The 17,358-nt window shown below is 44.8% G+C and overlaps 1 protein-coding gene across 1 annotated transcript in view; it reads right to left on the bottom strand.

Annotated features, from left to right (window-relative positions):
• Positions 1-9,962: 9,962 nt before the first annotated feature.
• The window catches only part of LOC137309074 (NACHT, LRR and PYD domains-containing protein 3-like), a 41,836-nt gene continuing 34,440 nt past the window's right edge, over positions 9,963-17,358 (bottom strand). The window contains exons 12-15 of the mRNA XM_067977395.1: positions 16,171-16,341; positions 11,873-12,043; positions 11,353-11,520; positions 9,963-11,183 (exon numbers count right to left, since the gene is read on the bottom strand). Coding sequence (XP_067833496.1) covers positions 11,096-11,183; positions 11,353-11,520; positions 11,873-12,043; positions 16,171-16,341 — 598 coding nt within the window. The 3' untranslated portion in view covers positions 9,963-11,095. The remainder of the gene's footprint in view (positions 11,184-11,352; positions 11,521-11,872; positions 12,044-16,170; positions 16,342-17,358) is intronic.

The following is a 17,358-nucleotide window of genomic DNA, read 5'->3' as shown; positions in this document are numbered from 1 at the left end:
TCCCAAACCTACGACTCCTGACTCCCCTCCAGCTCCTACATGTATTTTTCCTTGTCTCCCTCCCAATCTCACTCACTGGCTTAGTCTCCAGCTGCCTTTCCCGTTTCGTGCCAGCCCCTGTCGGCTCACTTAACCCAGAGCAACAAACCAGCTGCTCCTCCCCATGTCCCCTTAACTTCAAAACCCTTCGCTCTCTTTTCCCATGCATCTGGAGCCCATATCCGGCTTTAGTCCTCTGGATTCCCACTGTGTAATAATCCTGATCCTTCCCCTCCGGCACTGCTTCCTCACTCGGCCCTTCCAGTGGATCCAGTGCTCACTTGGTTCACTTTCTCTGTCCATCTCCCAATTCATTGTTGATCATTGTGTTTAAAAACGTCTCTCTGAAAACGCAGCCCAGGTCAATCAATCACTTTCCACCCTTCGATGCAGCAACAAAGCTGGAAATTTCACCCCAGATCCTCTTAAACTGCTGCTTTGGCTCCAGGTCTGATCAGTAATTTCTCTGCTTCATTTTCTCTCTCGTACAGTTAACTTGGTGGCGATTGTGATCCTGTCCCGAGGAAAGTGCGGTCTCTCCAAATGTATCAGTGTCTACCTGGTCGGAATGGCAGTGGCCGATCTCATGGTCGTTATCGCTGAGGTGATATTGAGCCAAATTAATGCAATGTATTTCCCAGTGTCATTCCTGCTCATTACTCCAGTGTATAGTTTCATTGCCTCCTTGAGTAATGCAGCCACAAATGTTTCTGTCTGGTTCACAGTCGCTTTCACCTTTGATCGATTTGTGGCCATTTGTTGTGAGAAGCTGAAAACTAATTATTGCACCGAGAGAACGATGGCTGTGGTTCTGGGAACAGTGAGTGTGCTGGGCTGTGCAGTGAGTGTCCCCTGGTACTTTACATTTAAACCTTACCATATAATCGATAATGTTCGCAGGGGTTGTGCGACAAAATCGAACTTCCGTGCTTCCCCCGCATGGGCCGCATTTGATATGTTTCGTCTCATTTTCACTCCTTGTGCCCCAGTCTGTCTGATTTTGCTGCTCAATGTTCTAACTGTCAGGCGTATTTTAGTGTCCAGTCGAGTCCGCAGGGGACTCCGGGGCCAGAGCAATGGAGAGAATCGCAAAGACCCAGAGATGGAGAACCGAAAGAAATCCATCATTTTACTCTTCAGTATATCGGGCAGTTTTATATTATTATGGTTGACAAAGGTTGTATTTAACATTTATGAGTGAATTGCAGACATGCGATATTACTACTCCTACACTGACACTGGTTATATCACACAAGAGACATCAGTTATGCTGCAGCTTCTCAGTTCCTGCACAAACACGTGTATTTATGTCCTGACCCAGACTAAATTCAGAGAGGAGCTGAAGAACGCGGTGAAATACCCATGCAATCTAATTGTTAAATTCGTGAAATCATAGAAAGAACTGAAGGGTTTCAAGCACTAGAAATAAATCCCATTTCACTCTCCATCCCCTACACTTCCCAGGGGACGGAAAATACATTGTATGTTAGCAGCTGAAAGCCATGAAATGATCATAAATCTGATTCTGACTAAATTTTTTTTGGTAATCTGACTTGTTGAGGCAGGATTTGCTCTGCTGAAGACACATGAATAATTGCTCACAATGGCGACTCCATAGAGCTCAGCTGGACTTCAACGAAATGGCTGGTGGGCAGTCATAGAATCATAGAAAATAGGAGCAAGAGTAGGCCATTCGGCCTTTCGGGACTGCTCCATTATTCAAAATGATCATGGCTAATCATCGAACTCAGTATCCTGTTCCCGCTTTTCCCCATATCCCTTGATCCCTTTAGTATTAAGAAATATATCTATCTCCCTCTTGAATACTTCTAATGCCTTGTCCTCCACTGACTTCTGTGATAGAGAACTCCACAGGTTCACCACCCTCTGAGTGAAGACATTTCTCCTCATCTCGTTTCTAAATGGCATACTCCGTGTCCTGAGACTGTGATGCCGGGTTCTGGATTCCTCAGCCATCGGGAACATCCTCCCTGTATCTAGTCTGTCTAACTCTGTTCGAATTTTATATATTTCGATGTGATCACCTCTCATTCTTCTAAACTCGAGTGACCCAATCTCTCCTCATAAGTCAGTCCTGCCATTCCAGAAATCAGTCTGGTAAACCTTCGTTGCACTAGAACATAAGAACATAAGAAATAGGAGCAGGAGTAGGCCAATCGGCCCCTCGAACCTGCTCCGCCATTCAATAAGTTCATGGCTGATCTGATCCTAACCTCAAATCTAAATTCATGTCCAATTTCCTGCCCGCTCCCCGTAACCCCTAATTCCCTTTACTTTTAGGAAACTGTATATTTCTGTTTTAAATTTATTTAATGATGAAGCTTCCACAGCTTCCTGGGGCAGCAAATTCCACAGACCTACTACCCTCTGAGTGAAGACGTTTCTCCTCATCTCAGTTTTGAAAGAGCAGCCCCTTATTCTAAGATTATGCCCCCTAGTTCTAGTTTCACCCATCCTTGGGAACATGCTTATCGCATCCACCCGATCAAGCCCCTTCACAATCTTATATGTTACAATAAGATCGCCTCTCATTCTTCTGAACTCCAATGAGTAGGGTCCTAATCTACTCAACCTCTCCTCATATGTCCGCCCCCTCATCCCCGGGATTAACCGAGTGAACCTTCTTTGTGCTGCCTCGAGAGCAAGTATGTATTTTCTTAAGTATGGAGACCAAAACTGTATGCAGTATTCCAGGTGCGGTCTCACCAATACCTTATATAACTGCAGCAATACCTCCTTGTTTTTATACTCTATCCCCCATTAATAAAAGCCAACATTCCGTTGGCCTTCTTGATCACCGGCTGCATCTGCATACTAACTTTTTGATTTTCTTGCACGAGGACCCCCAGATCCCTTTGTACTGCAGTACTTTCCAGTTTCTCGCCATTAAGGTAATAACTTGCTCTCTGATTTTCCCTGCCAAAGTGCATAACCTCACATTTTCCAATACTGTATTTCATCTGCCAAATCTCCGCCCACTCACCCAGCCTGTCTGTATCCCCTTGTAGGTTTTTTATGTCCTCCTCACTCGCTACTTTCCCTCCCACCTTTGTATCATCTGCAAACTTTAATATGTTACACTCGGTCCCCTCCTCCAAATCGCTAATATAGATTGTAAAGAGTTGGGGACCCAGCAACGACCCCTGCGGAACACCAATGGCAACTGGTGGGTAAATCCCCTGGATTCAGTCCCCGCCTTGAGTCCCATTAATTTACTGAGTACCTCCATGGCAAGGAAATCCTTCCTCAGATAAGGAGACCAAAACGGCACACAATACTCCAGATGTGGTCTCACCAAGGCCTTATACAACTGCAGTGAGACATCCCTGTTCCTGTACTCAAATCCTCTTGCAATAAACGCCAACATACCATTCGCCTTCCTAGCTGCTTGCTGCACCTGAATGCTCGCTTTCAGCGACTGGTGTTCAAGGGCACCCAGGTCTCGTTGCACCGCCCCCGCCTTTTCCCAACCTATCAACATTCAGATAATAATCTGCCTTTCTGTTTTTCCAACCAAAGTGGAAAAACTCGCATTTACCCTCGTTATACTGCATCTGCCATGTTCTTGCCCACTCACCCAACTTGTCTGAATCACATCGGAGCCTCTGCATCCTCCTCACAGCTCTCATTCAACCCCAGCTTTTTGTCTTCTGCAAACTTGGAAATGTTACATTCACTTCCCTCATCCAAATCATTGAGATATATTGTGAATGACTGGGGCCCAAGCACTGATCCCTGCGGTACCCCACTCGTCACTGTCTGCCACCCGGCAAAAGAGCCGTTGATTCCTACTCTCTGTTTCCTGTCTGTCAACTAATTCTCAATCCATGCAAGTATATTCCCCCCAATCCCATGTGCTTCAATTTTGCACAATAACCTCTTGTGTGGGACCTTATCAAAAGCCTTCTGAAAATCCAAGTACACCACATCTACTGGTTCTCCCCTATCTATTCTACCAGTTGCCTCCTCAAACAAACTCCAGTAGATTTGTTAAGCATGATTTTCCTTTCATAAACCCATGCTGATTTGTCCAATCCCATTAATGCCTTCCAAATGTTCTGTTATCACATCCTTTATAATAGACTCCAGAATTTTCCATACTACTGATGTTAGGCTTACTGGTCTGTAATTCCCTGTTTTTTCTCTCCCTCCTTTTTTTAAATAGTGGGGTTACATTTGCCACCCACCAATCTGTAGGAACTGTTCCAAAGTTGGACAAAGCTGGTTATCAAAGTCACTGTTGTGGGCCTAATTAGAAAGTGTGCACTCCATATAAATGGATAGAGAAAGGGAGAGAGGGAGAGAGAGACAGAGAGAGATTCAGAAAGGTGGAAAGAGAGAGAGAGGAAGCGGGAGAGACCATGGGAGAGAAAGATAGAGGGAGGCAGTCAGAGAGGGATGGAGACATATGGCGAGAGAGCCAGAGAGAGACTGAAAGAGGGAGGTAGAGACAGAGAGAGAGAGACAGAGCCAGAGGCAGAGAGGGAGAAAAGGAGAGAGACGGGGCGAGAGAGACTGAGAGAGGGAGAGAGAGGCAGATAGAGAGATACAGAAGGAGAGAGAAGGAGGGAGAGACAGAGACAGAGAACGAGTGTGAGACAGAGAGAGAGAGAGACAGAGAGAGAGAAAAAAAGAGAGAGAGGGAGAGAGAGTGACTGAGGGACAGCCGGAGACAGAGAGTCAGCTGGAGAGAGAGACAGAGAGAGATATAGAGGGGAGATTGAGAGACAGAAAGAAAGAGTCAGACAAACAGACAGATAGCGAGAGGGGAAGGGAGAGAGAGAGTGAAAGAGAGAACGACAGAGAGAGGCCAAGATAGATGTTGTTCTTGTAGTAGTAGTTGTTGTGGTGGTGGTCTAAATATAAAGTTGTATTAAAAACAGATAACTTTTTACGCTACACGTAACCCCACCAGCAAAAAAAAAGTTATCTGTTTTTAATACAACTGGACATTCTCTCTCTCTCTCTCTGCCTTTCGGGTCTCTTTCTCTCTCTGGCTTTGTGATCTGACCCAATGTGTATTCAGTATTCTGGTATGTACTGTTTTCCGTGGCTAACCTGTCTGAACACCAACGACACCTTTGATTGGTGTGATCATGTCCCAGCCTAATATAAGATATGCGATTTGAGAACCTTCCATTCACTCACCTGACGAAGGAGATAATCTCCGAAAGCTTGTGATTTTCAAATAAAACTTTTGTACTACAACCTGGTGTTGTAAGATTCCTTACATTTGACAACCCCAGTCCATCACCGGCATCTCCACATCTTGAACCTCTGCAGCCCGTGTGGTGAAGGTTCTCCCACAGTGCTGTTCGGTAGGGAGTTCCAGGACTGGGTGCACTCTGGTGTACTGTGGAGTCACTGGGACATTCTGGGGTCACTGTGGTATCTGCACGGTACTTGCTGACATTTAGTCCTACATGGCAGCGTATTTGCCGCCATTTTGTCCAAGATGACTTCCAACTTGCTGACCTTTTCTCCAAGATGGCGGCCGTACTAACAGGCATTTTGTGCAAGACCACCGTAATTAAGGCAATTTTGTCCAGGATTGCCGCCGTACTTGTCGCCATTTTGTCCAAGATGACCGCTGTGCTTCCCGCCATTTTGTACAAGATGGTCGCCGTATTTGCTGCCATTTTGACCAAGTTGGCCTCCGTACTTGCCGCCATTTTGTTCAAGATGGCCGCCGTACTAGTTGCTATGTTGTCGACGATGGCATCCGTTCTTGCCGCTGCAGTTTCAAAGTGCGCCGCTGTACTTGTGGCCATTTTGTCCAAAATGGCCGCCGTACTTGCCGCCAATTGGTCCAAGATGGCCGCCGTACTGGCCGCCATTTTGTCCAAGATGGCCTCCGTAAATGCCGCCATTTTGTCGAAAATTGTCGCCGTATTTGCCGCCTTTTTGTCCATGAAGGCCGCCATATTTGCCGCCATTTGTTCCATTTTGGCCGCCGTACTTGCCGCCATTTTGTCTAGGGTGGCCGCCGCACTTGCGTTCATTTTCTTGAAGATGGCTGCCGTACTTGCCACAATTTTGTCGATTATGGCCGCCGTACTTGCCGCCATTTTGTCCAAGGTTGCCTATGCACTTGCCACAAATTTGTCGAAGATGACCACTGTTCTTGTGGTTCTTTTGTCCAAGGTGGCAGACTTCCTTGCCACCATTTTTTCGAAGATGGCCGTACTTGCAGCCATTTTCTCCAAGGTGGCTGCCCTACATGCCGTAATTTTGTCCAAGATGTCCTACGTACTTGCCGCCAATTTATCCCAAGATGGCTGCTGTTCTTGCCTCCATTTTGTCCTAGATGGCTGACGTACTTGCTGCCAATTCGTCCAAGATGGCTGGTGTTCTTGCCGCCATTTAGTGCAAGATGGCCGCCACACTTGCGGCCACTTTGTCCAAGATGGCCAACATACTTGTCGCAATTTTGTCCAAGATGGTGTCTATGCTTGCCACCATTTTGTCCAAGATGGCTGCCATTCTTGCCTCCATGCTGGCCGTGTGCAAATACACATATATATATATTATAAATTCAAGTTGCCGTGGTGGTAGTCTAAATATAAAGAATGCCACTCTGGGATCAATCTGGGGTGAGTGGGTGCAGTGTGGGATCACTAAGTGAACTCTGGGATCCCTGGGTGCACTCAGGAATCCCTGTCTGCACTTTCAGATCAATATGGCGTGACTGGGTGCACTCTGGGTTCCCTGGGTGCACCCTAGGATCACTCCGGGGTGACTGGGTGCCCTCTGGAATCCCAGGATGCGCTCTGGGATGACCCTCGGTTGACTGGTTGCATTCTGTGGTCACTGGGTTCACTCTGGATTCACTGTAGGTTCACTGGGACATTCTGAGGTCACTGCGGTATCACTGGGGGCACTCTGCGCGGTACCTGCCGCCATTTCGACCAAGATGACTGCCGTACCATCGGCAATTTTGTCCAAGATGGCCACCGTACCAATACAAGTTGTTGTTGTTGCATTAGTCGTTGCTGTGGTGGTCTTAATATAAAGAATGTAATTCTGGAATACCTCCAGGGCGACCGATGCCGCCCCCAGTGGGGACGAACAGAGGTCTCCTTCCCTGGAGGGGACGGATGGAGGCCTCCCTCAGAGGGGACCGAACGAGTCCTCCTCCTGTGGAAAACCGACGAAGCCCTCGCCCAAATGGGACCAACCGAGTCCTCCTCCCGCAGAGTGGACTGACCGAGGCCGCCTCCAGAGGGAACCGACCGAGGCCTGCCCACAGGCTGCACTCAAATAAGGTCCACGTGAGTTCGGTCTGTTTATTGCCCTGGGCTTTAATTTCCTCTCTGGGTCCTGGTTTTGGGGCCTCGGTTTAACATGTTCCTGTTCGATTGTGACCGTTGTGATTTAATCAGGTTAAAGCCTGGGGTTAAAGTAGCCCGGCCTGCAATGTTATACAAACACGTGAACCCAGAGTGAGACAAACAGGGGCTGAGAGGAGATTAACGACAGAAACGTGAACCCCTGTACGGGCTTTGAGGGTTTGTTATAATTTCAAAATGATGCTTGTGTTTCGGGGAGATTCGACATCTTTGAGGGGAGAGCGGCCATTTGAGGGGTTTTGATGGAGTAAATAAGGAGAAATTGTTTCCAGTGGCAGAGGGTCGGTCACCAGAGGACACAGATTCAAAATAATTGTTAAAAGAGCCAGGGGTGACATGAGGAAGGATTATTTTTTTATGCAGCGAGTTGAAATGATCTGCAGTTGAGTGTCCGAAAGGGAGGTGGAAGCAGATTCAATAGTAACTTTCAAAAGTGAATTAGATAATTACTGGAAAAGAAAAATGTTTTGGCCACGGGGAAAGATCAGGTTAATGGGACCATCTGGTGAGCTTTTTAAAAGAGCCGACACCGGCACGATGGGCCGAATGGCTTCCTTTTGTGATGTATCATTCTGTGATTTTGCGACGGGTTCACGTCAGCCATTTTGCGACAGGTGCATGGCGGCCATTTTGTGTTGCATGTCGGGAGGCCATTTTGTGTTGCATGTCGGGAGGCCATTTTGTGGGGTCCCAGCTGAGCTCTTTTGCTCACAGTCCATCACATCATTTTGTGTAAACTGCACATCCAGCCTCCCGATTAAAACCCCCCACAAACACACAGACACACACAGTTCACCAGACCAAACAGTCACGTCTGCGATGCCGCTTGGAGGAGGAGGGATGGACTTTCCAGGGGCCTTTATTGAATATTTTAAAACACGAACACCATTTAAAAAGAAATAACGAGGTCAGGCCTGAGCTGAAGTAAGCGGTGGAATTTTATTAACACAGCACAGAGACAACAACTTACATTTATATTGCACCTTTGTAGCAGTACAACGTCACAGGGCGCTTCACAGGAGCGATTCATGTGACACCGAGCCACACAAGGAGTTATTAGGACAGGTGACCAAAAGCTTGGCCAAAGAGGTAGGTTTTAAGGAGAGTATTAAAGGAGGAGAGAGAGGCGGAGAGGTTTCGGGAGGGAATTCCAGAAATTAGGGCCTGGACAGCTAAAGGCACGGCCGCCAATGGTGGAGCAAAGGGAGTGGGGGATGTGCAAGAGGCCAGAATTGGAGGAGCGCAGAGATTTTGGAGGGTTGTAGAGTCACTTGTTGCAGAGTCCGACTCCTCATTGGGAGGGACACACACTGTACAGAGGGATACTTGTTACCCTGAACACTTCCTGTCTGCACATTGACCCAGTTATCATGTCCAATTTAACTACTTTCTGTAACTTTATTCCCCTCTGTTTCAGTTATCATTTTCATTTTTACAATCATCTGTGACGTTATTACTTCTATGATTCTATGAAGATCAGAGAACGAGAAATAACAAATAAAAACAGAGAATTAGGGAGAAACAGAAGGAGAAAGAGGTGGAAACCGATAGAGGGGGAGCAAGAGAAACAGACAGCTCATCCTCCCTCGAGAAAGCAATGGGGAGGGAAAGTGCAGACTGTTTCTATCGCGTTATAACTGCGGCTTAAAGTGCTCGCTTAGATCAGGCAGAGACTCTCTTTCTATAATGGGGGGAGGGGCTGCATCTGAACATAGAGTCAGACACACACTATTTGATAACCAGGTATGACATTTGCTCTCCGTTTTTAGCAGATAACCAACAATGAATCATTTTTTGAATTTGATCCAGAAACATTGAGGTTTATTTAATGATGCCAATGGAGGATTGGATAACTTGAGGAGATACAGAGCTGTATCCTCTCCTCACTGGGCAGACTGATCCTGGGTTTGTACCTCCACAGATTCGGCTTTTCCCATCCTGTCTACTGTCACGATGCACTGGTTTAGTTCTCAGTCCTGAAACTGGGGTCTTCCCCGAGACCAGGTGCTGTCACTCTGAGATCTTCATGTACATTGTATCTTCAAACTGGTTCATATCTTGAGATCTGTAGCGTGGCTCATTCATACAGGTGGATTTAGATTTAATTCCATACTAGTGTTAGCTGTGGTTCAGTGGGAGCACAATCACTTCTGAACCAGAGGGTTGTGTGTTATTAGCCCGTTGGAACGCTGATATTCAGTGTCCCAACAAATACATGGTAAGGGGCCAGATGAACCTTTGACCCCTTCACCTTACCTGCTCACCAAGAACCGTCTGGGTTTAACCTCCCAGCCTATGTCTGGAAGTGAATGAAGCCTAATATTGCTCGCTGAACTGTGTTGCATCTCCCAGTTCAGAATGAATGAGTTCACCTCACCAACCATTAATTAGGATCCCCACAAGCTACTGAGTGAATGGATTCACGCTTTCTTACCAAATCTTCAAAGAAGTCAGTCAGCAAATCATGCACAACAATGGTTTATTGACTTGAAAATCATAATTATTATAATATAAACATTGAATACGCCAATGATAAGTAAATATAAACAGTTGTACACAGGGTCAAGTAGCAATTTTAATAACAAATAATCAATCAGCAGATAATTAACACAATGAATAACCGATTGTAAAAGCAGCTGAGAGTATTACCGTAATTTCACATTAGCTGGATCACTGATGATCACATTATAGTTCAGATCAGTATCTCACACGACTGCAGATTGGTGAGATGAATTTAAGATTCACGATCCAGATATCTGACAATTTAACCCCATTAGATCGCCAGCCTGGGGAACAGATTGAAAGAATAAATTCACCTCGGGCGTTAGAGCAAAACGGGCGACAGCGAATCGGCAGCTCGTTTTCCACTCTGCTGATTCTATTTTCCATTTAACGCTGCGTTCCCTGATGAGATGTTAAATCAGGGCCCCCTTTGTTTCAGTGGATGTAAGAATGCAGCCCCACCCTGGGCCCTTCCTCTCTGTACATTGACCCAGTGTCCCACTGCAGCCCAGAATGAGCCCCACCCTGGGCCCTTCCTGTCTGTACATTGACCCAGTGTCCCACTGCAGCCCAGACTGAGCCCCACCCTGGGCCCTTCCTGTCTTTACATTGATCCAGTGTCCCACTGAAGCCCAGACTGAGCCCCCACCCTGGGCCCTTCCTGCCTGTACATTGACCCAGTGCTCCACTGCAGCCCAGACTGAGCCCCACCCTGGGCCCTTCCTGTCTGTACATTGATCCAGTGTCCCACTGCAGCACAGACTTAGCCCCACCCTGGGCCCTTCCTGTCTGTACATTGATCCAGTGTCCCACTGCAGCCCAGACTGAGCCCCCACCCTGGGCCCTTCCTGTCTGTACATTGACCCAGTGCCCCACTGCAGCCCAGACTGAGCCCCACCCTGGGCCCTTCCTGTCTGTACATTGACCCAGTGCCCCATTGGGGACCATCCAGCCCCGGATATCCTGCAGAATCAGCGCTGTGGGACCGGGTGACTGAGTCTCGTGACCCTGTCGCTGGGCCTCTGACGTCACAATTTGAGACGACGCTCGCTCAGCTCGAGCGGGAAAACGTTAAAGGGCCGTTCGGATTTAAACCTGGAGCGCGGCCGGTTAAAGGGGAGGGATAGAGAATCGGCCAAAAATGTTCATATATTGAGACCAGGAATGGTTATAAATTGAAATGTTCACACTGTCAAACTCAGTCCGGGTCTGGATTCCCGCAGTGACTCCAGGTTTCTCTTTCCGTTTGGTCGGAACTGATTCCCCCCCAGACTGAAAGAGATGAAAGAGTAAACAGGAAATAAACAGATTGAACAGTGTAAATAACAGGGTGACTGGGGTTAATATTTCAAAAATAATTACAGACAAATATTACCCATGAAAGGGACTGAATCCCATTGATATTTTATTTATTACGTTAAACATTAACACAAACACTCACCAGATCCGCTCCAGACTCCTGCAGGTCTGTAGGAGGGAGCGGAGAGCGGGGACAGATCGGTCTGTGAAGGAGTTTGATCTCAGGTTCAGAACCGTCAGTGACCGGTTTGTACTGAGAGCGGTGACAAGATCATCGGTACAAGAATCTGTGAGACCGACACATTCCAGACTGGGGAATCAGAGAGAGAGAAATGACAGGGAATAATCAATGTTTGTTAATAACATTATTATTAATACGAATAATAATGTACAGTGTTCATTAAAAAACACTACCACTGATATTAATAAAATGTACAGTCTCTATTAATAACACGATTACTGGTACTAATAAAAATGTACAGTGTTTACTAATACTATTACTGATACTAATAATAATGTACACTGCTTATTAATAACACTATTACTGATACTGATAATAATGTACAGGGTTTATTAATAACACTATTACTGATACTAATAATAATGTACAATGTTAGACATCCAGTTATTATAAACACAACCTCACACAGTCTAATACTTACTCCAGTTCCTGTATTTTACAATCCGGGTTCCTCAGAGCCCCAAACAGTAGTTTCACTCCTGAATCTCCCAGTTCATTATTATTCAGGTTCAGAACCGTCAGTGACCGGTTTGTACTGAGAGCGGAGGAGAGATCCTCGCTACAAGAATCTGTGAGAAAGTTCTCATCGAGACTGAGGATCAGAGAGAGAGAGAAATAACAGGAAGCAGGATAAATATTCAGTGTGTATTAATACACTATTATTGACACTAGTAATAATGTACAGTGTTTATTAATAACACCATTACTGACACTAATAAAAATGTGCAGTGTTTACTGATAACACTACTAATGATACGAATAATAACGTACAGTTTTTATTAATAACACTATTACTGATACTAATAATAAACTACATGTTTATTAATAACACAATTACTGACACTAATAATAATGTGCAGTGTTTATAATAACTCTATTAATGATACGAATAATAATGTACAGTTTTTATTCATAACACTATTACTGATACGAATAATAATCTACATGTTTATTAATAACACTATTACTGATAATACTGTACAATGTTTATTAATAACACTATTAGTAATACTAATAATAAAGTACTTTTTTTAGTAACACTATTACTGATACTATTAATAAAGTACAGCGTTCATTAATAACACGATTACAATCACTAATAATAATGTACAGTGTTCATTAATTACACTATTACTGATACTGATAATAGTGTACAGTGTTTATTAATAAGACTATTAATGATACTAATAAGAATGTACACTGTTTTTAAAGCACTATTAATGATACTAATAATAATGTACAGTGATCATTAATTACACTGTTATTGATACTAATAATAATGTACATTGTTTATTAATAACATTATTATTGATGCTAATAATAAACAGTGTTTATTAATAACACTACTACTGATACTAAGAATAATGTAGAGTGTTTATTAATTGCACTATTACTGATACTAATAATCGTGTACAGTGTTTATTAATTAGACTGTTATTGATGCCAATAATGATATACAGTGTTTATTAATAGCACTGTTACTGATACTAATAATAATGTACAGTGTTTAATAACACTATTACTATTACTAAGAATAATGTGCAGTGTTTATTAATAAGACTATTACTGATACTAATAATCATCTACAGTGTTTATTAATAACACTATTACTGATACTAATAATAATGTACAGTGTTTATTAATAAGACGATTATTAATACTAATAATAATGTTCTGGGTTTATTATTAGCACTATTACTGATACTAATAATAATGTACACTGTTTATTATTAGAACTATTACTGATACTAATAAAAATGTACATTGTTTATTAATAACACTGGTACTGATCATAATGAACACTGTACATCATTATTACGATCAGTAATAGTGTTATTAAAAACACTATACGTTATTATTAGTATCAGTAATAGTGTTAATAATAAACACTGTACATTATTATTAGTGTCAGTAATAGTGTTAATAATAAACACTGTACATTAGTATCAGTAATAGAGTTATTAATAAACACGGTACATTATTATTAGTATCAGTAATAGTGTTATTAATAAACACTGGATATTATTATTAGTGTCAGTAATAGTGTTATTAATAAATGCTTTTCATTATTAGTATTAGTAATAGTGTTATTAATAAACACTCGAGATTATTATCAGCGTGAGTAATGGTGTTAATAATAAACACTGTACATTATTATTACTAACACTATTACTGACGCTGATAATAATCTCTAGTGTTTATTAATAACACTATTACTAATACTAATAATGTACTGTTTTCATTAATAACACTATTACTGACACTAATAATATTATCCAATGTTTATTAGTAACAATATTACTGATTCTAATAATAATGTACCGTGTTTATTAATAACTCTATTACTGATACTAATAATAATATACAGTGTTTATTATTAACACTATTACTGACAATACTAATTATGTACAGTGTTTATTAATAACACTATTAATGACACTAATAATAATGCACAGTGTTTATTATTAGCATTATTACTGACACTAATAATAATGTACAGTGTGGGACAGTCAAGAACGACAACAACTTGCAATTATGGAATGCGTTTAATGTCGTAGAACGCCCCCAGGTGCGTCACAGGAGAGTTATCAGGCAAAATTTGACACCGAGCCACTTGAGGAGATATTGAGACAAGAGGTCGGTTTCAAGGAGCTTCTTAAAGGAGGAAAGAGAGGTCGAGAGGTTTAGGAGAGAATTCGAGAGCTTGGGGTCTGGACTGCTGAAGGCACGGCCATCAGTGGTGGACGTGAGGAAACTGGGGATGCACAAGAGGCAAGAATTGGAGGAACGCAGCGATCTCGGGGGGTTCTACAATTGGAGAGGGTTACAGAGATAGGGATGGGCGAGGCCATGCAGGGATTTAAACACGAAGATGAAAATTTTAAATTCGAGGTGTTCCTTGACCGGGTGACATTGTCGGTCAGCGGGCAAAGTGGGGTTGGGTAAATGGGACTTGTTGCGAGTTAGGATACAGGCAGCAGAGTTTTGGATGAAGTCGAGTCGAGGCCATTGGAATAGTCGGGTCTGGAAGTAAGAAACGCATGGATGAAGGTTTCAGCAGCAGATAGGCTGAAGCAGGGGCATGGACGGGCATTAATACGTAGGTGGAAATGACGGTCTTAATGGTGGATACTGAGTTGAAAGTTCAGCTCAGGGTTAAATAGGCCCCTGATGTTGAGAGCACCCTAGTTCAGACTTTGATAGTCGCCATGGAAGGGCATGGAGTCGGTGGCAAGGGAACAGAGTTATTAGTGCGACAGAAGACAGTGGGTTCAGTCTTTCCAACATTTCATTGGATGAAAGTTCTGCTCATCCAATGCTGAATGTCGGACAAGCAGAGGAATAAATCAGAGGCAGTGGGGGGAACGAGAGAGGTGGTGGTGAGGTAGAGCTGGATGTCGTCAGCGTTCACGTGGAACCTGACGTTGTGTTTTTGGATGATGTCGCTGAGGGGCAGCATGTGGATGCGAAATAGGAGGGTGTCAAGGATAGATCCTCGGGGGAAACCAGAAGTAATGTTGCGGGAGCGGGAAGAGAAGCCATTTCAGGTGATTCGCTGGCTATGACTGGATAGTTAAGAATGGAAACAGGCGAGCGCAGTCCCACCCAGCTGAACGATGGAAGAGACGCGTTGGAGGTGGTTGGTGTGGTCAACCGTGTCAAAGGCTGCAGACAGGTCGAGAAGGATGAGCAGGGATTGTTTCTCATCGTCACAGTCACATAGGATGTTGTTTGTAACGTTGATAATGGCCGTTTCAATACTGTGGCAGGGGCGGAAACATGATTGGAGGGATTCAAAGAGTTGCGGGAAAGATGGGCACGGATTTGGGAGGCGACGACACGTTCAGGAAATCTGGAGAGGAAAGAGAGATTGGGGATGGGGCGGTTGTTTGCAAGGACAGATGGGGCAAGGATGCTTTTTTTTAAGGCGGGGTGATGATGGCACATTTTACAATACCTGAGGAGGGGGAACTGTTAACAGCATCAGCGAGCATAAGGACCAGGAATGGAAGTTGGTTGATTTGCAGTTTAGTGGGAATAAAGTCAAGGGATGAAGAGGTGCGTCTCGTGGATAAGATGAGCTCCGAGATGGCATGAGGGGCGATTGGGGAGAATCTGGAGATAGGTTCGAGCTCAGGGACAGGGCATGGGGGAACCTTGGGGAAGTTTGGTGCGCGAGAAGGGGGGAAATGGTCGAGGCAGCTGAACGGATGGTCTCAATCTTAGTGACAAAGAAGTCGATGAGTTCCTCGGCCCTGTTGTTGGAGGTGAGGCTGGAGGGGGCAGGGGTGAAGGGTTTAAATAGCTGGTTGGTACTGGAGAAGAGAAGCCGGGGTTATCTTTGCATTCCAGGATGATCCTGGAGTAGTGAGCAGTTTTGGCAGAGGAGAGCAGTGCTTTATATGGTCCAGCCAGATCTGGTGATGAATGGCTAATTTAGTTGTCCATAATAAACGTTCAAATCTGCAGCCCTTGAACAAGGGAGCGGATATCGGGACCGTACCATGGGGAAAGACTAGGGTCGGGGAGAGTAATGGTTTTAATGCGGACAAGGGCATCACAGGTGGAGGTGAGAGAGTGGTTGAGCACTTAGGCAGCTGCAGAAGTGTCGGGGTAGGAGAGTTTTTATGAAGAGAGAGGTTATGTCAGAGAGGAAAACAGAGAACTCAGATGAGATCCAGTTATTATAAACACAATCTCACACAGTCTGGGACTTACCCCAGTTTCTGTATTTTACAGTCCGGGTTCCTCAGAGCCGCAGACAATAGTTTCACACCCGAATCTCCCAATTTATTTTTACCCAGATTCAGTACCGTCAGTGACCGGTTTGTACTGAGAGCGGAGGATAGATCTTTGGTACAAGAATCCGTGAGACCGACATCATCCAAACTGGGGACCAGAGAGAAAGAGAGAGAGAAATGACAGAAATCAGCGTAAATCACAGCCTAAATTAATTAATACTTTTTTTTTATTCGTTCACGGGATGTGGGCGTCGCTGGCGAGGCCAGCATTTATTGCCCATCCCTAATTGCCCTCGAGAAGGTGGTGGTGAGCCGCCTTCTTGAACCGCTGCAGTCCGTGTGGTGACGGTTCTCCCACAGCACTGTTAGGAAGGGAGTTCCAGGATTTTTACCGAGCGACAATGAAGGAACGGCGATATATTTCCAAGTCGGGATGGCGTGTGACTTGGAGGGGTACGTGCAGGTGGTGTTGTTCCCATGCGCCTGCTGCTCTTGTCCTTCTAGGTGGTAGAGGTCACGGGTTTGGGAGGTGCTGTCGAAGAAGCCTTGGCGAGTTGCTGCAGTGCATCCTGTGGATGATGCACACTACAGCCACAGTGCGCCGGTGGTGAAGGGAGTGAATGTTTAGGGTGGTGGATGGGGTGCCAATCAAGCGGGCTGCTTTATCTTGGATGGTGTCGAACTTCTTGAGTGTTGTTGGAGCTGCACTCATCCAGGCAAGTGGAGAGTATTCCATCACACTCCTGACTTGTGCCTTGTAGATGGTGGAAAGGCTTTGGGGAGTCAGGAGGTGAGTCACTCGCCGCAGAATACCCAGCCTCTGACCTGCTCTCGTAGCCACAGTAGTTATATGGCTGGTCCAGTTCAGTTTCTGGTCAATGGTGACCCCCAGGATGTTGATGGTGGGGGATTCGGCGATGGTAATGCCGTTGAATGTCAAGGGGAGGTGGTTAGACTCTCCCTTGTTGGAGATGGGCTCCCTGGTGGTCTAGTGGTTAGAATTCGGCGCTCTCGCCGCCGCCCGGGTTCGATTCCCGGTCAGTGGAAGCAACTTTTAATTGGGGGATTATTTCAAATTGTCGAGCGCTCGCTTAGCATGCGTAGAAGTAACAAGAGGGTGGTTGTCGAGGGTTGTTTTTCAAACTGGATGCCTGTGTCCAGCGGT

This window comes from Heptranchias perlo, unplaced genomic scaffold (assembly GCF_035084215.1).
Source record: "Heptranchias perlo isolate sHepPer1 unplaced genomic scaffold, sHepPer1.hap1 HAP1_SCAFFOLD_147, whole genome shotgun sequence".
Classification (NCBI taxonomy): Eukaryota; Metazoa; Chordata; class Chondrichthyes; order Hexanchiformes; family Hexanchidae; genus Heptranchias; species Heptranchias perlo.
This window is presented reverse-complemented; position numbering and strand designations above follow the sequence as displayed.